This window comes from Dasypus novemcinctus, chromosome 11 (assembly GCF_030445035.2).
Source record: "Dasypus novemcinctus isolate mDasNov1 chromosome 11, mDasNov1.1.hap2, whole genome shotgun sequence".
Lineage (NCBI taxonomy): Eukaryota > Metazoa > Chordata > Mammalia > Cingulata > Dasypodidae > Dasypus > Dasypus novemcinctus.
The window spans coordinates 7,757,325-7,780,528 of NC_080683.1; the positions used below are offsets into that span (position 1 = coordinate 7,757,325).

Sequence of the window (23,204 nt, forward strand, 5' to 3'; positions counted from 1 at the left end):
TATGCTCCTCCTAGTCGTTACGTCCCCCACAGGTGACAACTACCTCCACTTCCAGCATCTTAGATTGGTTTTGCTTCTCTCTGAAGCTTACACAAATGGAATTAGGCAGTATGTTCTCCTTTAGGTTTGCCTTTTATTTATTTTTTTAAACCAATAAATTTTATTGATACATATTAAAAAGCATACAATTCATCCAAAGTGTACAATCACTGGCACCCGGTACAACCACACAGTTGTGCATTCATCACCCCAACCCCTACCAGAGCACTTTCATCATTCCAATAACAATAACAACAAACAAATAAACCCGTTTTACTAAGACTTAAAATAAGAAAGGTTGCACTCAAGGAATAGATAAATCAACAGTAAGCAAATACAAACAAGAATAAATATTAATTTATTCGTCAGCTAAGGTTCAACTTAAGGATAATAATAAGAATAAATCAAAATAAATTTCAATAGTTTATTAAAAAATATACAATAGGTATTATTTGTATGCTCCAAATAACATAGAAACTGACAAGTCAAGGAAAAATTGTAAAATGCCAAGATCTTGCTAATAACATGACTGCACTAAAAGATACCAAAACACTTCTTCCTGAATTGTACAAATATAATAGGAACAAAAGTAAAAGAAGTAAATCCATAGAAGAATTGGATAGTGTGGCAGTTTGATATTATGAATTCCAAGAATAGATACTCGATTATGTTTGTTATATGCCCACCAGGCATATTAGATTATATTGGATTCAGAGGTTTCACTTTTACTTGATTAAATAATGATTAAGGCTTTGACTGGGCCACATCAGTAGGATGTTGCCTCCTGCCCCCTTGGTGTACTGGGACTCACAGAGATACCACACCACAGAGAACAGAGTCTGGAGTTTTTGAGTTGGAGTCTGGGAAGGAAACACATAAAGAAACAGATACGTCAGAGGCCCTGGGAACAGATGAGCCATTTGCCTGATACTCACTTCCTTCTTTGTGATTGAGTTCTGAAAGTCATGGGCATCATACCAAGACTGTCAAGGTTGGTTGGTATTGTTGGTATCAGTACTGGCTGTGGCTGTGACAGCCTTGGTGGAAGAAGTCCAGATTGTTGCATAATCTCCATCCACTCTACCATGGACACCTTGCTATGAACCTGTCGAGCCAGCACGGGGTTGGTAAGGAAGGAGGCTGGCCAGCCCTCATGGAGTGAGTCATCTTGTTCTGCTGATGTTGAACGCCTCCCCCCTAGTAGCGGCCCTCTGGAGAACATTCCCCTAGGATTCAAATGTTCATTGGTTCTGTCTCTGTTCCCCATCCCCTTTTCCCAACCTCCTGACTTACTCCATTCGAGTGGCCTATCATCTGGCTGGCCCATTAGCCACTCCCACAAACTGGTGTTCTCAGGCCCCGTCTCCTTGCAAGGTAGGGGGTAGATAGTTCTAGCACTTCGAGTTCTGCCCTCCTGGTGGCTTTCCCTTCCCTGCTGTCCTCACGGCCATCTGGAGGGGGGATGTAATGCCAAAGCACTCTACTACTTGGTGCCAGCAGAACTCTCTCTCTCAAGCATACAGAGGAGTGGGTACTGGTCCATCTGACTTCGGGAGGGACACAACAGGCCCTGCCTCTACCCAGGACCCACATAGCATGGTAGCACCCCTCAACAGGAAGGGATTAGGATGCTGGGCATCCCAAAACCAAACCAGACAATGTGACAAATGTCCATTAGAAATAGGAGTCACCACCCCTGCATGTTTCAAGTCATTGATAGTGGCATTAATTTCTAAAGCTCCCCTGACTTATTATTTGGGGAGTGAAAGGGAGCACCAGGGGTTTCAGGTGAGATCCGCCAAGTATATTAATCTTTGCCTCAAGGGTCAGGGGGCAAGGTGAGGGTTCAGCCACTTGTGAGGTGGACTGGTTTAACTGGGCAGTCCAGAGCGCTCGCACTCCCTGAATCTTATTTCAGTGGTTCGAAGCTCTATGGCAACAATCTTTGATGACTTCTTCAAGCCATATCATATAAAGGTCTCGGAATTCACTTTAATCCTTGAATCAATAATCTAGATATTTGCGGTTATCTTGCTTGACATTATTGAATGCCGTTCTAAGCAACCACTCTCCTCTGTGCTCCTGATTTCTTCATTCCCTTTAAGTCTACCTACGGCCAAAGCCACTCGGTTGCCCAGAACTTGACTCTCAGAGGGCACGTGGTCCCTGGTGTGCTCAGGTGACACCTGATTATCTGTTACTCCTCTGTACCCCATGGCCTGCTGCTTTCCTAGTCCTGAACATACCCGCAGGGCTCAGAGCTTTTTGCCTAAAATCTGGGCCTGAAACCCCTTTCTGGTGCCAATTACCAAAACCAACTCAGCTATTATGAAAGAAGAAGAAAAAAAGAAGGTAATGGAAGGATACTGGGGAGGTCACAGAGCTGAGGGGGGGACGGGGCGACCTGTCCTGGCTAGAGCCAGTAGCAGGAGCTCCTGCACAGTCTCTTGAGGCTGCTTCCAGGGCCCGACCAAGCAACATTTTTTCTATCCTCATGCCAGTCCATCCAAGATTCAGATTCCCCGGGGAGAGACTCAAATGGCCTAACTTGGGTCACCGGCCCAGCCTGGGTGGCTGGGGTCTGCACGTCTGGGACTGGGGCAGCTGCTTGCAGGAGCAGGGGCAGGTGTGCGGGGCAGGCCAAACGAGGGTGCCCACCAGCCCTCGAGAGCCTGGCCCCAGTCTGGGCCCCTGCTCTAGGGAAATGCCCGGTCTGATGGTGGAGACACGGGCTTTGTCCTTGATGAACTTGCACTCTGGTGGGGAAGCCTGACCAGAAAACTAAAGAAGAGATGCCAGAGAGAGAGGAAACAAGGCGTGAATGTGGTCAAGGCAGGTTTTGTTTTGTTTTGATTTAAGGCAGGGTTGTTTTTAATAGTGAGACATTGGCAACTGCCAAAACCCTCCCAAACGTGGAAATGATTAAATAATTGTAGACTATACATACTCTGCATCATTACACAAGCATTAAAATCATGTTTTTGAAAAATAAATGTAATGTGAGAAAATATTAATAGTGTAATGCTGAGTCAACAAGTTGGATACAAAACTGTGTACACATTATTATCCAACTTTGCAAAGCAGTATGCACAGAAGGGAAATAAGCCAAAATGTAAACCATTGTAATAATAGTAATTGTAGTAACAGTAAATATTTTTGAGCACTTTTATATGTGAGGCACTGGGCTAAACAATTTCCATCTGTAATTTTGTCCAGTCCTCACACATTATATACGATTATTATCCCTATTTTATAGATGAAGAAACCGAGGCTTAGGAAGGTTAAGTCCATAGGCAGTCACTTGGTTAATAAGTGGAAGACTCGAACCCAGGTCTGCCTGAAGCCAAAGTCCATGTTAAGGTCATCTGGTCTCTCCTTTACTTCTGATGTTGGGATTGTGAATGATTTTTATTCTTTTAGCTATGCTTTCCTGAATTTTCCTACTTCTCTATGCTAAGCATGTAATTACCCGTAAAATCAAGGCAAAATATATTTTTAAAAGGGGAAAAAGAAATAAGCAACAAAAACATAAACGAGGGAAGCAGATGTGGCTCAATCAGTCGGGCACTTGCCTACCACATGGGAGGTCCCTGGTTTGGTTCTGGTGCCTCCTGGAGAAAACAAGCAAACTGAGCAGACAGAGAAAAGAACCATCTGGGGGGGGGGGGGGGCGGCGGGGGATAAATTTAAATAAATAAATAAATCTTTAGAAAAAATTCTGCAGCGGCCCAGTCCGTTCTAAAAAACAAAAGAAACAAAGGTAAGCAAGGGGAGAAAGACATTGTATTAAGCAAAAAGCGAACGCCAAGGTCTCAGAAGACTCCCCTTGGCGATTGCTTCTCTCAGTCTGCTTTGCAGCTGTCTGAATGAATGCCTCGCTGTCCCTGAGCGCGCGGGCCCTTTCCTTTTTAATCTCAGCGGCTCTTTTCTAGGGAACTTATCTTCCAACAAGGGCTTAACGCCTGCCAGGCTCACTGCAACTGAGTGATAGGGGCGGGAAAGCAGCGACCAGAAGACACGACCCGTCCGGGCTCTGCTGGTCCCCGGGAACGAGAGAGGCAGGCGGCGACGCGCGGGGACGCGCGGGGACGCGGCCGGCGCCCGGGAAGGGCTTCGCGGCTGGAATGGAGAGGGACGCAGGAGCCCGCGGCAGCCCGGCCTCTCGGCTCTGGAAGGGGAAGCGGGGTCCGGGTGCCCCGGGGCGGGGCCTGCGCGGAGGGAGGCTCAGCCCGCCGCGCGCGCAGCCCCGGGCGCTAGCCGTGGTGCTGAAACGGGGCTCTCCGGGGAGGGGAAGGGGCGGAGCTCCCCGGCGGGCCTGAGGAGGCCGGAAACCGGGGACGGCGAGCCAGGGCGGCCTCGGGCCTCTGGGCGAGCCGCCCCTGAGGAGGCCAAGGCGTCCTCCCTGGTCCTCCCAAGCCGCTTCTCCCGGCCTCGCAGGGACCCTCGCCTTGTGCCCTGCCCTCGCCCTCGTCCCTAAACCCGCCGCGCAGAGACCCACTCCCCCCGCAAAGCCCCCGGCTGGCGGCGCCCGGCCCGGGCCCGCCGGCCTCGCCATGGTGAAGCTGCTGCCCGCCCAGGAGGCGGCCAGGATCTACCACACCAACTACGTGCGGAACTCGCGCGCCGTGGGCGCCATGTGGGGCACGCTGACCATCTGCTTCTCCGTGCTGGTCATGGCCCTCTTCATCCAGCCCTACTGGATCGGCGACAGCGTCAGCACCCCGCAGGCGGGCTACTTCGGCCTCTTCTCCTACTGCGTGGGCAACGTGCTGTCCTCCGAGCTCATCTGCAAGGGCGGCCCGCTCGACTTCTCCTCCATTCCCTCCAGAGCCTTCAAGACCGCCATGTTCTTCGTGGCCTTGGGCATGTTTCTCATCATCGGCTCCGTCGTCTGTTTCAGCCTGTTCTTTGTCTGCAATACAGCCACCGTCTACAAGATCTGTGCTTGGATGCAGCTGGCGGCGGGTGAGCAGAGGCGGTGGGAGGGCAGGCAAGGACCCGTTGCGGGGCCACAGCTGGGCTGTGCCATCCCGCCCTCTGTGGAGGCGCTGGGTCCCGTGCTCAGCTGTCCTCCCGGTGCCCCGCAGAAGCCTCAGAGGAGCAGAGTATCTTAGAATGGCTGAGCCGGAAAGGAACTGAGAGATGGAAATGCTAGCCCTCATCCTGCCGAGGGGAGGTGACTTGCCCAGGAGGACAAGGCTAGGTGGTGGAAGGAATCTGGGGTCCTGACTCCCAGACAAGCATGAGAGGTTGTTGCTGGCCTGGGAGGGAGCAGGAAGGAGGCTGCTGCCCTTGAATGCCCGGGAGAACGGGACCCAACCTGGGAAAAAGAGCAAAGCCAGGCCAGCAGAGTCTGTGTTCCCAGGTCCCACTTCTGAGCTTTTGCTCTTTCTCTTTTAAGGGTCCCCAGAGCTCTACCTTCCCTTCCTCCCCCGTACCCCAAACTGCTTTCAGGCAGGGTTCTGCGGTCAGCCGGTCAGCCGCTGACTTCGGATGGCTACTATTACCCTGGGTGTGGCCTCGCCCGTGGAAACCTGTTGAAAGTCCTCTTTGTCCTTGTGGAGTGAAGGTCTTTGTTCCCTGATTACAGGATTCCGTACTTGAGGCAGCAAATAGCAGTGATATTTTGTGACGGGGCTGGGGATGCAGGGCAGGCCCAGAGGCAAGGCCTTTCCTGGCCCCGCTTTCCTGCTCTTGGCCCAGGACAGCCTCTGGGTTCTTGGACCAGCTGCTCCTGCTTTCCTCCGGAGCCCAGGAAGAGATGGCCTAAAACCTTGTCCTGAGGTCCTTGCTCCCTTGGCCTCTTCTCATCCCAAGGACCACATGTAGCCTGTCCATGCTGGGGAGGTGCCCAGGAGCAGGGCTGCAGCAGGGGGCTACAGGGCAATCATCTTAGCATCACTGGTTAAAGTGAGAAACAGGAATCAGAATCCCAGACAACAAACACACAGAACTGCAGGGGACCCCAGAGAGCTACAACTCTTCCCCCTCCCACAAATATGGATGAGGAAACTGGTGCTGAGGGAGAAGATGAGCTTGGCCAAGATGCTAGAGGATCAGTTGGCAACTGAGAACCAAGGAGAATTAGGGCAGCAGGTCCCAGGAAACTAGATGTGTTCTGGGGACATTTTCAGTGGGTCACACATTTAGGCATAGCAATTGACAAAGTACATTCACATAGCTCATCTGGAGGAGCCTTACTACAACCCAGCAAGGTGAGCGTCTCTCCTGTTTTTCAGAAAAGGCTCCTGAGGCTCAGAGTGGGTGGTACCTTCTCTTAGCACACGTGGTGAGGGACAGAGCCTCTGAGTCCTAATCTTGCACCCATGTCACTCACATGGCTTCAGGGCTGCCCTTCTGCCTTCCTTCCTCTCCTCTGCATGCTTTCTGTATGATGAGGAAGAGAGTGGGGCAGGGCTGAGGCAAGTCTTGGAGTGGGCAGTGGGGAGAAAGGTGGCGGGTGGCCATGCCTAGGGAGAAGGGGGAAGGGAGAGTGAGTGGTCTTGTGCCAAAGAAGGGTAGAATGGGCCCTGGCACTCTTGCCAGCTGCTCTTCCACGCAAGGGTTATGGGGTGCTGAAGACACAACCATCTTCTCTCATTCTCTACAAAAATGTACTTCCCAAGGAGGCTTCATGGTGCCTGGGTTCCACCATTAACGACACGCTCTTGTGGGTTAGGGATTGTTTCATTCCTGAGTTGATCTAAGCTGTGACTCTCTGGATGGGATGATCTAGGGCATCACTAACCCGGTGGCTTGTAAGCCCAGCGGAGCTTTAAAAAGAAGTGCCCCTGGAGAGTGTGATTCAGCGTGTCTGTGCGGGGCTCAGCGGATTGTCTGAAGGGGCTTTGCTCAGTTGCTTCGCTGTGGGGGCTGGGGCAGGCCTTGGTGGCTGGAGCGGTGAGGTCCTGAGAGCCAGGACCCACATTCCCTGTCTGTCGGGCTGAGGAATTTGAACTTGATGGGGACCAGGGGGAAGGCTGGAGGGGGCAGGGCAGCCAGGAGCCTCTTGCAGTGAGGGTGAAGGGAGTGTGGCCTGCGGGCCTGTTGGGTGGGGGGGGAGGTAGGGCAGGGGAGCGGGGGTATGGGTGTGGGTGCAGGACCAGGCTGGGAGTCCCCAGCCCACCCCATTCCCCCGCCTTGCCCTCCCCACCCGCCACAGGTGCGCGGCTGAGCAGGTGGCCCCAAGGCCTGCGGAGGAGGGGCCGACGGGGCACCTGAGACAGGCGCCATCTGGGTCACAGAGCTGGAGACGCTGAGAGCAGGGGTGGCGGGGTGCCATTCCGTGAAACACTGATATGGGGAGAGGGTGAAGGCGGTGTCATGTGCCACTCTGTGGTGCTGGGAAGGGGAGCTGATGATGGGTGTCCACAGCCGGCAGCTGGGAGATGCAGCTCTCCGAAGGCGCCTAAACCCAGTTAGATCAACTTTGCCAAGAAGCTTGGGACCAAGCAAGGGAGGGGAAAGGGACAGAGGACGGGCGAGGGGGGCCGTGTGGGGCTCAGCTTGACACTGAGCTTCTGATGCCAGGTGTCGGCTGAATGCGGTCCCAGCCCGTAGGAGCGGGGGGGGGGGGGGGGGGGGGCAGGCTCCTTGTCTAATCTGAGCTTGGTTAACTCATCGTGGAATGTGGCTACATACCTCCCGGGTCCTCCTGAGGGTGGCATGGCAGAACACAGGAAACCCCTCGTGCGTTGCCTGGCACAGGAGATGTGCCCGCTCAATGTGGAAAACGTGAAAAGCTACTTTACCGGTCAGAATGGGTGTAAGTGGGTGTAAAAAACTGTTGATTTCTTGCTCCTGTGGGCCAGCTGGGGCTCTGCTCTGTTTCCGCCCGGGAGCCAGGCTGATGGAGCGCGACCGCCTGGCTGTCGGCACTGCGCAGGGAGAGAGAGCGCCGAAGTCTCAGGCCAGCAGCCACGCTCGGGCCAGGAAGGGCACACGCACTTCTGCTCCCATGGTACTGGCCAAAGGAAGGCTCGTGGCCTTGCCTAATCTCAAGAGATGGTGGGAAGGCACAAAAGTGCCAGCCTGCTATGTACCTGGAGTATTGTGAGCGGCTCTAAGGACCTCCACCTCCAGTGAGGTCGCTTCCATTTGATTTCAATACTGCCAGGCCGAAAATAGCAACTAAAAGGAGCAGGCCACTTGCCATGAGCCAGACACCGCAGTCCGCACTTGCTGTCCATGGTCACACACGCTCCTCAAAGCCCTCCTCGAGGCAGGCACACTCTCTATTTTACAGAAGAGAGAATGGACGTCAGGAAGGCTAAGTTGTCTGAGAACGCTGTGCAAGCCTTTCCTTAGAGCCCCGGGACCCCTTCCCCCAAGGGGGCTAGATGGAACCGTGGGGCACCCACAAGGGGCTGTGGCACTTCCAGGACAACCTGTTTCTGAGTCAGAGGCCCTGGTAGGGAGATACTGAGGAAGGGGAAGGGGCCAAAGGGAGGGACAGCGGAGAATGGAAAATCCAGATGGGCACTTTCCTCTCTACTCGCTCATGTGTTTTTTCTATCCTCTGACATCCTGAAAATAAACCATAGCCCCTGTCTTTGCTTTTTCCCAAACATCACCAATACGAGTGTGTGGAGAATTTTACTGAGGGTTTGCAAGTCTCCAAGGAGCATTACAGCATAGCTTAATAAACAAACAAATAATCAGAGCGTTAGACATCCCTGTCTTAACATCCTGTCATCATCTCTACCAAGGATTGCACATGGTGGGAGCAGATGTGGCCCGAGCTGTTGAACCCCAGCTTCCCACATGGTAGGTTTTGGGTTCGATTCCCCGTGCCTCCTAAAAAAAAAACAAAAACAAAACAACAAGCAAAACAAACGAGAAAACCAATTCAGGGGAGCCAGTGTGGCTCAGTGGTTGAGCGCCGGCTTCCCATCCAAGGTCCCAGGTTCAATCCCCGGCACCTGGTACCTAAAAAAAAAAGAAAAAAAAATTGCACACTGGCCATTACTTTTCATACCCCACTCTCCTCTCACCTGCTTTTGTTGTTGTTTTTTTGTTGCCTTAATTGCAAAGACTCATCTTTATTAAATGTCACAAAGTAAAAGTAGACATTATTGTTGAGGTGAGGGCAAATAGAGAATTAAAATCCAAATTGATTAGTGAATGCTCACTTATTATCTAAGAGACCTGCTTCCATACATTGTCTTCCAGCAAACAGAATTTCATTATTTGTCTCAGCAAAGCTATAAATCATCCAAATATTAAAAGTGGCGCCTTTCCATGAATGTTCTGGTTGCTCCCAAATAGTTAACAAAGTAAACATTAAATCTGTGAATCTCCATCAACTTATGAATGGATATACATATACGTAAGATAAATATTTACCTTTATGGTAAACTTAATATTACTGCTAAATTCTGTTTCCATCTATTTCTTGGTGGGTTACAATAGATACTCACTGTGCATAAAAGATATCTACAGGAAACCTGCGAAAGTAAAGTTGTAAGGTAAGATCTACCTAGTATTAGGGAAACAAAGTCCTTTCCTTCTTCAAATAAACACTGAAGTAAGGCGCACTTCACCTCCACCTATGCAGGGAGCGTTTGTGGGTGCCCCCTTTCCCTGGGGCCATGCCAGGTGCTGGGGGCTGGTCTCAAACCGAGTGGGTAAGTCTGGCTATAGAGGTTTTACCCACGAGCTCTGGGAAGGGTCCCCCTCCCCACCTTAGGTAAATCCTGAAACACTTTTCAGGTTGTCACTAAGTTTAAAGTGTCACCACTCAATACTCAAAGCCCTTTGGAGAGATGTCACAGCCTGGGGATGGAGATATTGGACTTTGGAGTCAGGAAAAGAGTTTATTAAGTCTTGCCTTTCCCAAGCCTGGTGACTGGGCAAGGCGTTCTGTTTCTCTGAGTCCCCAGTTTTCTAATCTGTAAAATGGGGATATTTTACAAGTCTCAGAACTTTTGTCAGGGTCAAAAGAGAAAAGTGATACATGCAATATTTTCTGATCTATAAAGTAACTATATAAATAAACTTCTATAAAAAAGCAAAGGAGAGTTGATACATTTAGGTGGTGAGGTGGGACCCTGATTTATGCTTTTATTTATTTTTAAGATTTATTTTATTTATTTCTCCCCACCCACTCATTGTTTCTACTTGCTGTGTCTGTTCATCTTTTTTTTTTTCTTTAAGAAGCACGGGGAACCGAACCCAGGACCTCCTGTGTGGGAGGGAGGTGCCTATTCACTTGAGCCACCTCTGCTCCATGCTTTGCTCTCATTACATTTTCTCTCATTATGTGTCTCTCATTATGTTTTCCTCATATCTCTTGTTGCATCACCTTGTTGCATGAGCTCATTGCACCTGCCCGTTGTGCCAGCTCCCTGTTTTCTTTAGGAGGCACTGGGAATCAAACCAGGGATCTCCCATGTGGTAGGCAGGAGACCTATCACTTGAGCCACATCCGCTTCCCTGATCTTTATGCTTTTCTGTGCATTTGTTTCATCTACTGACCTTCCTTGCAAGAACAAGGAGGGCCCAGGGCAGGTAACTGGGTCCTGTGAGAGGCTTCTCTGGGTGGGACACAGCCTTGGGACTAAAGAGCCTCTGGGCCTGTGGGAGGAGGGTGAGGGAAGAGAAGGTGACACAGATAAGGGGCAATCCTGCCTCCAGGCGATTGCACTTTAGGTCACGCCTGCCACATCCTGGGGTTATGTTGCCTGTCTGTGCTTCAACCTAGTGAAGCTAAGAGGTGGTTCAGTGGGAGAAGTGGGAGAGGTTGCAGAGCTGAGCGTTTAGTTGTAGAGACCAAGTCCGTGAAGGCACGGAGGTGGGACGATGGCGGCTACCATTTAGGAAGCGGGCACAGTGTGTGCCGGCACAGTTCTGAGTAGCTTGCTCTGAGCCACGTGGCGAGTTCATGGGGAGCTGGGCTTGGAATCCAGGAAATCTGGTCTACTGCTTCCCAGCCTTTCTATGGAGAGACTCACTGGGAAGAGTGCTTGCTGAAAAACAGATTCCTGAGCTGCAGTCCAGATCCTCGGAAACTAAATTCCCAGGGGAGATGAGTGGGAATCCGCATTTTAAACAAATGTCGCAGGAGATTCTTACATTCAGGAAAGCGCAGGCAGCTGCTCTGTGCCTTGCTGGGTAAGGGTGAGGAGGACACTGTTTGCCTGAGTGCAAGGTTCATGACGGAAGCAGCGGAAGATGGGGCTGGAAAGCCTCCGGTGTTCACTGAATCCGAAATACCTTTATTTTCTGTTCTGTGTAGAGGAAAAGCAGCGCCACTCAAACTCTGGCCGGATACCTTCTCCTTGCACCTTCCTGGTCTCCTTGTTGCACCAAGTGCAAGGCACATCCCAATTTCAGAAACGTCAACAAATGTGTGTCTTAGGAGCGACGGGTTCCCCGGGCTGGGACCAGGTTTTGGGGGGCTTTGAGGTCTGCAGGCTTGAGGTGAGGCGAGCACCTGGGGGTCTGCTAGGAGCACCCGTGCGATGGGGGACTCCTCCCTGGGCGGAGGAGCTCAGCTCTCTGCCTCTGCCCTGGCTGCTGGGCCCCAGGCACCCGTCACCTTGGAGCCCCCGTGTTCTCCCCGGGGCTCTAGGAGAAGCCTGGTCGAGCTGCCCCCCCGTGCCCCTCGGCGCTATTAACACCAGGAGAAGGGAGCTGTCCGGATGGCAGGGCTGGGGGAAGCGGGCTGGGTGCACCCCGCTGACGCGCCTGTCCCCGCGTGCCCCTCAGCCACGGGCCTGATGATCGGCTGCCTGGTCTACCCAGACGGGTGGGACTCCAGCGAGGTGCGGCGCATGTGCGGGGAGCAGACGGGGAAGTACACCCTGGGCCACTGCACCATCCGCTGGGCCTTCATGCTGGCCATCCTCAGCATCGGCGACGCCCTCATCCTCTCCTTCCTGGCCTTCGTGCTGGGCTACCGGCAGGACAAGCTCCTCCCCGACGACTACAAGGCCGACGGAAACGGTAACCTGCCCCCGGCCCCCGCCCCGACACCCGACGGGGCTCCCAGGGGTGGGGGGTGCTCCCAGCCAGCCGGCGAGGCCGGGGCCCCTGGCTCGGGGAGGAGGCGCAGCCCTGGCGTCCCCAGCCCAAGGCCGGCAGAGGGTTGCCATGAGCACCCACGAGGCCGCACCCACGAGGCCGTGGTGAGCCGGGCGCTGCGCCCTGCGCTCCCAGGCTACAAGGGAAAGAGTGCGACAGGGAGCCAAGCAAGGTCTCCCCTAGAAGGAGGCGTTGAGGCTGGCCTTGAAGTGAACTTGGGAGTTTCCTAGGTGGAGTGAGGAACTGGGGAGCAGAGCGAGGACGGGCTGTGGGGGAAGGAGGAGGAAGGCAGGGTAACGCTGAGAACAACCAGGAGGGTACAACAGAGGTGACAGCGTCCGGGGCGCAGGTGGCTGGAAACAGCCCCTTGGTTAAGGCGGCCTTCGGGTTCTCAGTGCGCCCTTCCTGCTTCAATTCCCCGTCGCCCTATCTGCCAGCCATAAAGGTCACCTGAACTGGCCCCCGAGGCCCAGGCTGGCCCTCTAAGAAGCCTTCTCCCTGCCTGCTTCCCACCGACCTGCCGTCTCCCTAGGGTGCTTTCTGCTCCTGTCTTTTACTGGGCTCTTCTCCTGTCTGCCTTGAAGATCAGAGAGCAAGGCTGTCCCACAGCCTGCGACTCCCACATCCTACTCCCCACAGGTGGCCCCCAGCAGATGTCTCGCTCCCTTCCCCACCGCTGTCTTCACATCTGCCCCTGGACTAGACGGTGCCCCAAACTTATCCCTGTGAACAAAGCCTTCCCAGATGAGGGACTGGCGGCCCGGAGGGGAGAGAGGGGCTGGCAAAGGCTTGGGTCTCCACTGGCTCAGTCAGAGTCCGCCTCTTCTCAGGCAAGTCATCTGAAACATCTCACCCTTTTTTTGTGGGTGAGAGACTCCCACATAAGAGGTCCTGGGTTCAACCCCTGGCCCTGGTACCTCAAAAAAAAAGAAAACCAAATTTCTGAAGGAGCTGGGCCAAGGAGGAGAGTAGAGGGAGACTTCTTTCCAATGTAGTAGCGTAGAGTTGTGCAGCTCCTGGGCGGGGGAGCTCTTAGGGCCTTGGCCCTTGAGAGCTCCATGAAGGGAAGGAAAACGGAACCGACGGTTCCTGACCCTTTTCCATGAACAGGAGTGATGTGAGGTTTTTTGTTTTCATAGGGACCATTTCTATTTCATCCTCACAGCGACCCTGGGAGGAAAGCTTGGATTTGGGGATTCCAGCAGTAAGAGCATCAACTGAGCTTTCTCCAGGGACAGGTTTTTCCAGGAGGACTCAGCAGTATTTGATGAAGGCATTTAGTTTATTTCTCAGCCTCAAGACAGGGCGACCCTTAAGTCTGTCTGGACACATTCGCAAAGTGGTTTCATGTTGCACATTTGCCTTTTTTCTTTTTCAGAAGGGATTCTTTCAGTTAAAGAGAAATTGTATTCCCATAAATCCTCTTAGAAGTTGTTCTTATAAGATATGGCTTTGTTCCTTTGACATTTTCTTTACTAATTAAAATGTCAGTTTGCTTTGCTCTTCTTCCTTGTCCCTTTCCTTTCATATCCCATGCACCTGGTCCTCAACTTATCTTTTTTCTCTCTATTCTTTAGCTCCCCCGCTATTGTACAGGGTCTGTTTGTCCCTTTCGTTCATTCCCTTTTAGGAAACACCCACAGAACAGTTTAGAAAACAGCTAGCTACTCAACAAAGGTCCCTATTCCTTCCGTAAAGTACAAAATGGAGGTCAAGAAAGCTGTTTGAATCCCATATCTTCCAAGTCAGATGACTTCTTTAGACCTCAGTGTTCTTTCCTGTAAAAGGGGAGGGCAAATTTGCACTCTGCCTACCTCCCATTGTTGTGTGGCAAAAATGAGACAATGAAAGCACGTAGGAAGCTTTGGGTAAGTACGCAGCTGCTGATCCACTCCTTAGGGAGGAAGGAGGGGGGGAACCAGAGGGGCTTTGGAGTCACAGCAGGATTGACTGATTCATTTACTTATTTTTTATTTATTTAAATATGGAACACTTCACGAATTTGCATGTCATCCTTTGCAGGGGCCATGCTAATCTTCTCTGTACCAGAACAGGATTTAAATTTTGGCTCCAGGGTTAACTGGATGTGTGATCTTGGACAGGTTGCTTAACTTCTTTGAGCCTCAATTTTCTCTTCGGAGCCTTGTTTCCATTCAGGTGGGAGAAAGGTATTTTCCTCATTTGTAAAAAAAGACCTATTTCCAAAAAATTGTGCAGAGAAACAAAATAAGAATGTCCATTTCTGTCACTTCTATTGAACATTGTACTGAAGATTATAGCCAGGGAAGTTAGGGAAGAAAAATAAAGAAATTCAGTTTGGAAAAGAAGTAAACCTATCTCTGTTTGCAGATGACATGACCATGTAAATGGAAATTCCTAAATAATCCATTAAAAAACTGTTAGTGCTAATAGATGAGTTCAGCAAGGTTGCAGAATACAAGATCAATATACAAAAATCTATTATAGACTAGCAATGAAGAATCCAAAAATCAAATTAAGAGAACAATTCCATTTACAGTAGCATCAGAAAGAACAAAATTCCTAGGAATAAATTTAACAAAAGAAGTGCAGGACGTATGTATTAGTCAGCCAAAGGGGTGCTGATACAAAATACCAGAAATCTGTTGGCTTTTATAAAGGGTATATATTTTGGGTAGAAACTTACAGTTACCAGGCCATAAAGCATAAGTTACTGCCCTCACCAAAGTCTGTTGCCACGTGTTGGAGCAAGATGGCTGCCGACGTCTGCCAGGGTTCAGGCTTCCTTTCTTTCCTATCTGTCTGAATTTCATTCTGCTTATAAAGACCTCCAGTAATAGTGTATTAGTTTGCCAAAGGGGTGCTGACGCAAAGTACCAGAGATGTGTTGGCTTTTATATATGCAGTATTACCCATATTCATATTTCACATGAGGTTTTAATATGCTACACAGTTCCATGTTATAGTTTTAGTTTTCCTTTCAGTAATACTCATGACCTTAGACTTTCCCTTTCAACCACTGTCATACCCATGTAATAGCACTGCTCGTTACAAACATTATGTTGTGCTCTCACCTTTTCTGTTCAGTTCCAAAGATTAACACACATCCTTTTTACCAATTCTGCATAAGTTAACCCTCAGCTTTCCATTTTCTAACCTAATTTTATTTTCAGGTGACCCATATTCTGGATTTTAACTCCATGAGACTACATAATATATTTAGCTCACAATAGGGCAAGCATATAGTGTTTGTCCTCTTCAGTCTGGCTTGCTTCACAGGACATACTGCCCTCCAGGTTCATCCACATTGTCCTATGCTTCACGACTCAGTCCTGCATAATATTCCAATGTGTGTATACAGCCCAGTTTATCCATTCATCAGCTGACAGACATCTGCATGTTTCCATCTTTTGGCAATCATGAATAATGTCACTATGAACACTGGTGTGCAGATGTCTGTTCATGTCACTGCTCTTAGTTCTTCTTAGTATATACCTAGTAGTGGTATTACCGCGTCATGTGGCAAATCTATATTTAATTTCTTTAGGAACTGCCAAATAGTCCTCCACAGTGGCTGTACCATTCTACCCTGCCACCAACAGTGAATAAAGAAATGTTCCTATCTCTCCACATCTTCTCCAATACTTGTAGTTCTCTGACTTTTTAATAGCGGCCCTTCTAATAGGTGTGAAATGATATCTCATTATAGCTTTGATTTGCATTTCCCTAATTGCTAGTAATAGTAAACATTTTTTCACATGTATTTTCACCATTTATATATATATATATTTTTAAAGATTTTATTTATTTCTCTCCCCTTCCCCGCCGTTGTCTGTTCTCTGTGTCCATTTGCTATGTGTTCTTCTGCACTATTTGCATTATCTGGTGGCACTGGGAAACTGCGTCTTTTTTGTTGCATCATCTCTCCATGTGCACGGCGCCATTCCTGAGCAGGCTGTGCTTTTTTCATGTGGGCAGCTCTCCTTGCAGAGTGCACACCTTGCGAGTGGGGCACCCCTATGTGGCACGGCACTCCTTGTGCACATCAGCACTGCACAGGGGCCAGCTCACCACATGGGTCAGGAGGCCCTGGGAATCGAACCCTGGACTCTCCACGTGGTAGATGGATGCTCTATCAGTTGAGCCACATCCGCTTCCCATCTTGTAGTGTCTTTATCTGGCTTTGGTATTAGGGTGATGTTGGCTTCATAAAATGTGTTGGGCAATTTTCCCTCCTTTTCATTTTTTTTGGAAGAGTTTAAGTAGGATTGGAGTTAATTCTTCTCAAAATGATTGGTAGAATTCACCTGTTAAGCCATATAGTCCTGGACTTTTAATGTTGGGAGATTTTTGATGACTGATTCTATCTCTTTGAATGTGATTGGTTTGTTAAGTTCTTATATTTCTTGTAGCATCAGTATAGGTTGTGCATTTCTAGGAATTTGTCCATTTCATCTAGGTTGTCAAGTTTGTTGGCAAACAGTTTCTCATAATATCCTCTTTTTAAAAAAATTTTATTTATTTTTTTAAAGATACATAAATCACAAAAAATATTACATTAAAAAATATAAGCGGTTCCCACATACCCCACCCCCCACCTCCCACTCCTCCCACATCAACAACCTCTTTCATTATTGTGGCACATTCATTGCATTTGGTGAATACATTTTGGAGCACTGCTACACCTCATGGATTATAGTTTACATTCTCCCCCAGTCCATTCAGTGGGTTATGGCAGGATATATAATGTCCAGCATCTGTCCCCGCAATATCATTTAGGACAACTCCAAGTCTCAAAAATGCCCCCACATCTCATCTCTACTTCCCTCTTTCTGCCCTCAGCAACTACCGTGGCCACTTTCTCCGGATCAGTGCTACAGTTTCTTCCCTTACTAGTCATAATAGCTCTATAGTAGAATACCAGTAAGTCCACTCTAATCCATATTTTATTCCTCTACCCTGTGGACCCTGGAATATCCTCTTATAATTATTTTTATTTCTGTGGGGTCAGTCATAACATCCCCCCTTTCATTTCTGATTTTTTTCATTTTCATCTTCTTTTTTCCTTTGTTAGTCTAGCTAAGGGTTTGTCATTTTTATTTATCTTCTAAAAAAACAGCTTTTGGTTTTTAAAATTTTTCTCTTTTGTTCTCAGTTTATTTCTATTATTTCTCTCCTTCTGCTTGCTTTGGGATTGGTTTACTGTTCTTTTTCTAGTTTCTCCAGTTGTTCAGTTAGATATTTGATTTTAGCTCTTTCTTCTTTTTTAATACAGATGTTTAGGGCTATAAATTTCCCCCTCAGCACTGCCTTTGCTATATCCCATATGTTTTGGTAAGTTGTGTTCTTGTTTTCATTTATCTTAATATATTCACTAATTTCTCTTAAAATTTATTCTTTGACTCACTGATTGTTTAGGAGTGTGTTGCTTAGGCTCCACACATTTGCGAATTTTCCCTGTTACCATCTATTTTTGATTTCCAGTCTCATTCCATTTTAATCTTAGAAGATGCTTTAAATTTTTTTAAATTTTATTTTGTACATTTAATAATTGAAAATATAAATTATAATAAAAAATAAAAAGAAAACAAATTTGAATAAAAACATACATTTCTCAAATGTTTTGGATACATATAATTTTTTTTTGTGATCATACAATGTTACACAATATAATTGGATCATAGTAACACAATCATATAGTATTTGTCCTTTTGTATTTGGCTTGCTCCATTCAACATAATGTCCTCCAGGTTCATCCATGCTGTCATAAGCTTTATTACATTTCTTCTTACAGCTGCATAATATTCCATCATGTGAATACACCACAGTTTGTTTATCCATTCATGGGTTGATGGACACTTGGGTTGTTTCCAACTTTTGGCACTTGTGAATAATGCTGCTGTGAACATGTGTGTACAGATGTCTTTTCATGTCACTGCTCTCAGTTCTTCTGGGAATATATCCAGTAGTGGTATTATAGGGTCATGTGGCAATCCTACATGCAACTTCTTTAGGAACTGCCAAACAGTCCTCCACAGTGGCTGTACCATTCTGCATTCCCACCAACAGTGAATAAGTGTTCCTATCTCTCCACATCTTCTCCAACACCTGTAGTTTACTGTCTTTTTAATAGTGGCCATTCTGATAGGTGTGAAATGATATCGCATTGTAGTTTTGATTTGCATATCCCTAATCATTAGGGACGTTGAGCATTTTCTCATGTGTTTTGTAGCCATTTGTATTTCTTCTTTGGACAGATGTCTGCTCATTTCTTTTGCCCATTTTTCAAATGGGTTGTTTGTCTTTTTATTGTTGAGTTATAACATCTTTATATATATCCTTATTATAAACCCTTATCTGACATGTGACTTCCAAATATTTTCTCCCATTGAGTGGGCTGCCTTTTCACACTTTTGACAAAGTCCTATGAGTGCAAAAGTGTTAATTTCGAGGAGGTCCCATTTATCTATTTTTTCTTTTATTGCGCATGCTTTGGCTTAAAGTCCAAGAAACTTACCACCTACTACAAGGTCTCGAAGATGTTTCCCTATATTTTCTTCTAGTAGTTTCATGGTCCTGGCTTTTCTGTTTAGGTCTTTGATCCATTTTGAGTTGATTTTTATATAGGAAGTGAGATAGGGGTCCTCTTTCATGCTTTTGCTTATAGATATCCAGTTCTCCCAGCACCATTTGTTCAAAAGACTGCATTGTTCCATTAACATGGACTTGGTAGATTTGTCAAAAACCAGTTGACCATATAGGTGAGGATTTATTCTGGATTCTCAGTTCTATTCCACTAATTGATGTGTCTATCTTTATGCTAGTACCATGCGGTTTTGACCACTCTCGCTTTATAATATGTTTCCCCTCTGTATTAGTCAGCCAAAGGTGTGCTGATGCAAAATACCAGAAACGGGTTGGTTTTTATAAAGGGTATTTATTTGGGGTAGAAGCTTACAGATAGCAGGCCATAAGGGATAAGTTACTTTCCTCCCCAAAGTCTGTTTTCACATATTAGAGCAAGATGGCTGCCAACGTCTGTGAGGGTTCAGGTTTCCTGGGTTCCTCTGGCTGTATATACCCCAGAAAAACAAGTTCTTAAATCTAATCCATTCTTGTGAGTGTAAACCCATTTCTAAGTAGGGCCTTTTGATCAGGCTACTTCAGTTAAGGTGTGGCCCACCTCATTCAGTATGGGTCTTAATCCTCCTACTGAAGTCCTATAAAAACAGAATGAACAGGGAGAGATTAGAGATAGAGCTAGAGATAGCGATAGAGAGCCACAGAAGCAAGAAGCTGAAGGCACTGAAACCCAGAAGAGAAGGGAGAGATCAGCAGACACTGCCATGAGCTTTGCCATGTGGCAGAGGAGTCAAGGATGGCTGGAGGCAGTCTTCAAAAAGAAGGCATTGCCTTGTTGATGCTTTGATTTGGACATTTTCCTAGTCTCAAAATTGCAAGTGAATAAATTCCCATTGTTTAAGCCAAATCCATTTCATGTTATCTGCTTTGAGCAGCCTAAGAAACTAAAACACATATGTTCACATTATTATGAATAATGCTGCTGTGAACATTTGGCACAAAATCTTGTATGCAAATGTTCATAGCAGCATTATTCATAATAGCTAAAAGGTGGATACAACATAGCTGACAAGTGAACAAGCAAAATGTGGTATAAATATACAATGCTATATTATTCAGCCATAAAAAGGAGTGAAGTTCTGATGCATGCTACAAACGGATGACCCGTGAAAACATAGTGCTAAGAGGCCACTAATTATATGGTTCCATTTAAATGAAATGTCCAGAATAGGCAAATCCATAGAGAAAAAAAGTAGATTAGTGGCTGCCTGAGGCTGGGAGGAGGGGAGACTTGAGAGTGACTGCTAAGGGATACAGGTTTTCCTTTTGGGGTGATGAAAATGTTCTGGAATCCTTATTGTGGTGATGGTCGCACAACCTAGATGAGTAAATTTTACGTTATGTGGCTAGTGCAATAAAAAAAATGGACTGTGGGCTGAGGATTAGATAATGAATATAAAATACTAACACAATGTCTGCACATTATAAGTCATCAATAAGCATCAGTTCTCTTTGCCCTTGGTCTTTTCACATCATTCTTCTGCCCAACCAATAACAGCCACGGTGCCCCAGCCACGGCCAGACACCAGTAGGCACTGGGAGGACAGCAGTGAGTGAAGAAGTCTAAATTGTAGTTTGCAGTATGGTCTCGATCATGGAATATAGAATCATAAGCTGATACACATTACGAACAAAAAGTACATGCTTCCTCAAAGAGGAATTTGATCTGGTTTGGGAGAGAATGGTGTGCAGGAAATGATCCTAAAAACAAGGCTTGGTTAAAATACTTCCTGTTCTCCCCTTTCCCATTACAGAGGAAGTCTGAAGCCGCTGAAGGATGGGTGAGTACCTCCAGTGGAGGGTGGTGGGCCGTGACCAAGGCCTGAGGCTCTCTACCTCTTTATTGACTCCACAGGTGGAAAGACCGCCGGGCCTGGGCTGTAGCGCTGCAGCACGCAGCCCCTGCAGAGGAGGGAGAGCAGCCCCGAGCGTGAGGGGGAGGTGGGGGCGCCAGGCAGGCGCTGGCATCTGATGCCTTCCCTGGGGAGGGGGGTGGGTGCTTTTAGATTTACTTGTGTTTTGAGAAGTGGAAAAAGAACAAGGAGAGCGGAAGTAATTTAAAACAGGCAGGTGGCTAGGCTCATAAATTCATCCTTTTTTCTTTTTTTTTCTTTCAGGAGATACTGCAGATGGAACCTGGGACCTTGTACATAGGAAGCAGGCGCTCAAACACTGAGCTACGCTAGCCCCCGAAGTTCATCTCTTTGTGGAGCTTTGCAAACAGAGAACAGACTTTTTAAAAGTCTTATTGTAATTTGGGTTCTTATTTTCAGAAAGAATTTTAAGTGATTTGTAAGAAACATACTAGGAAACCTAATAAAACAGGAAAAAGTCACAGAGAGGAAAACAAATATTCCAGAAAGCTGGGCTAATAGAATTACTGTATTGAGTATTAAATTTAGCTTTATGCTTCCCGATTGATGAGGCAAAAAGAATAACACAGTAAACTAACTGGTATTAAGGTCTGCCTCAAAAAGAAGTACAGCATATTAATTTTGTTATTGTTTTTTTTTTTTAATTTCTCTCTCCTCCCTCCCCCCGCCTCCCCCCCCTAGTTGTCTGCTCTCTGTGTCCATTCGCTGTGTGTTCTTCTGTGACCACTTCTATCCTTATCAGCGGCACCGGGAATCTGTGTCTCTTTCTGTTGCGTCATCTTGCTGTGTCAGCTCTCCGTGTGGGCGGCGCCATTCCTGGGCAGGCTGCACTTTCTTTCGCGCTGGGCGGCTCTCCTTACGGGGCGCACTCCTTGCGCATGGGGCTCCCCTACGCAGGGGACACCCCTGCGTGGCAGGGCACTCCTTGCACGCATCAGCACTGCACATGGGCCAGCTCCACATGGGTCAAGGAGGCCCGGGGCTTGAACCGTGGACCTCCCATGTGGTAGACGGACGCCCTAACCACTGGGCCAAGTCCGCTTCCCAACTTCGTTGTTAATGTATGCGCTGGGAACTAAAACCAGGACCTCCCGTGTGGGAAGCAGGAGCTCACCTGCTTAAGCTACCTCCTCTCCCGTGTATGCTCACATCTTTACCTCAGTACTACCCAGTTCTAAGCATGACTGTGTAAATAGTATTCAGTGTCCCTTGCTGAAAACACATGATCTTTAAAATGTAGGGCCAAAAAGAGGCGGGGGTAGGAGAGGGAGGAGAGATGACCACAGAGGTGGAGTTACCCTGTGATTCAGTAATTCCACTCTTGGGAATTTATCAACAGAAGCAAAAGGCTATTATCCATCGTAGCAACCGTATGTGTCCAATAACCAGGGTCTAGTTTAGCAATTCATGGCACACCAGTCTGGTGGAGTCTGTGGCTTTTATAAGCTTTAATAATGGACATGGCAAAAGCATGAGAAAATGTCTGTGCTCTCTATACACTAATACTTCTCTACCCAAAGTGAGACTCCTGTTCCAGCAGCCCGTCACCCCAGGACTGGTTAGAAACGCAGCATCTGAGAGCCCACCTCACCAGCTGAGCCAGAATCTGCATTTCAACAAGATGCCTAGAGGACTCATAGGCACATTCAGGTTGAGAAGGACCCTCTAATAAGGGCGGATGGGGTGGGAGACAATGCTAATTTATAATACTTTTACAAAATATATATCCATGTGGTGAAGAATTGAAAGGTATTTTGCAAAAATAAACATAATTTAAATGGAGATAATCCCTCTTACCCATGCAAAGCCCCAGGCTTGGTGTAAGTTCTCGAAGGCGGTGGTGCTCAGTGATACTATTGTAGGAGCTTATTTTTAAAGACATGTTCCTTAAGGTCTCATTAAATCACATTTTGGAAACTTAAAAGACAATAAAGAGGGAAGCAGACTTGATCCAATGGATAGGGCGTCCGTCTACCACATGGGAGGTCTGCGGTTCAAGCCCCGGGCCTCCTTGACCCGTGTGGAGCTGGCCATGCACAGTGCTGATGCACGCAAGGAGTGCCCTGCCACGCAGGGGTGTCCCCCGCGTAGGGGAGCCCCACGCGCAAGGAGTGCGCCCGTAAGGAGAGCCGCCCAGCGCGAAAGAAAGAGCAGCCTGCCCAAGAATGGCGCCGCACACACGGAGAGCTGACGCAGCAAGATGACGCAACAAAAAGAAACACAGATTCCCGTGCCGCTGACAAGGATAGAAGCAGTCACAGAAGAACACACAGCAAATGGACAAAGAGAGCAGACAACTGGGAGGGGGGGGAAGGGGAGAGAAATAAAAATAAATAAATAAGTCTTTAAAAAAAATAAAGAGTGGGAATGACTATATTATTAGACAAACAGCATTTAGGTAAAAAAGAAAAGAAAAAAGTATGAGACAAAGAAGGATATTGAATATTGATAGAAGGTGAGATCTAGTAAGAAGATATGATTATAAACATATATGCACCTCACAAGAGAGTCCCAAAATATATGAAGCAAAATTGACAAAATTGAAGGGAGTAATAGATAGTAATAGTTGGAGACTTAAATACCACACTTTCAATAATTAATAGAATAGCTAGAGAGAAGATCAGTAAGGAAATACAGAACTTGAAC

The 23,204-nt window shown here is 47.7% G+C and overlaps 1 protein-coding gene and 1 non-coding gene across 2 annotated transcripts; one reads left to right on the forward strand and one right to left on the reverse strand.

Annotated features, from left to right (window-relative positions):
• The first annotated feature begins 4,308 nt into the window (after positions 1–4,308).
• LHFPL5 (LHFPL tetraspan subfamily member 5) lies at positions 4,309–22,917 on the forward strand. Its single transcript, XM_012525069.3, has 4 exons — positions 4,309–5,004; positions 11,749–11,985; positions 20,439–20,465; positions 20,802–22,917. Exons 1-3 carry the CDS (start codon positions 4,593–4,595, stop codon positions 20,447–20,449), a joined length of 660 nt encoding a protein of 219 aa, XP_012380523.1. The 5' UTR covers positions 4,309–4,592; the 3' UTR covers positions 20,450–20,465; positions 20,802–22,917.
• LOC111764106 (U6 spliceosomal RNA) lies at positions 14,042–14,143 on the reverse strand. The gene has a single exon (XR_002796794.1). It is a non-coding gene; the product is annotated as a U6 spliceosomal RNA (small nuclear RNA).
• Positions 22,918–23,204: the final 287 nt, after the last annotated feature.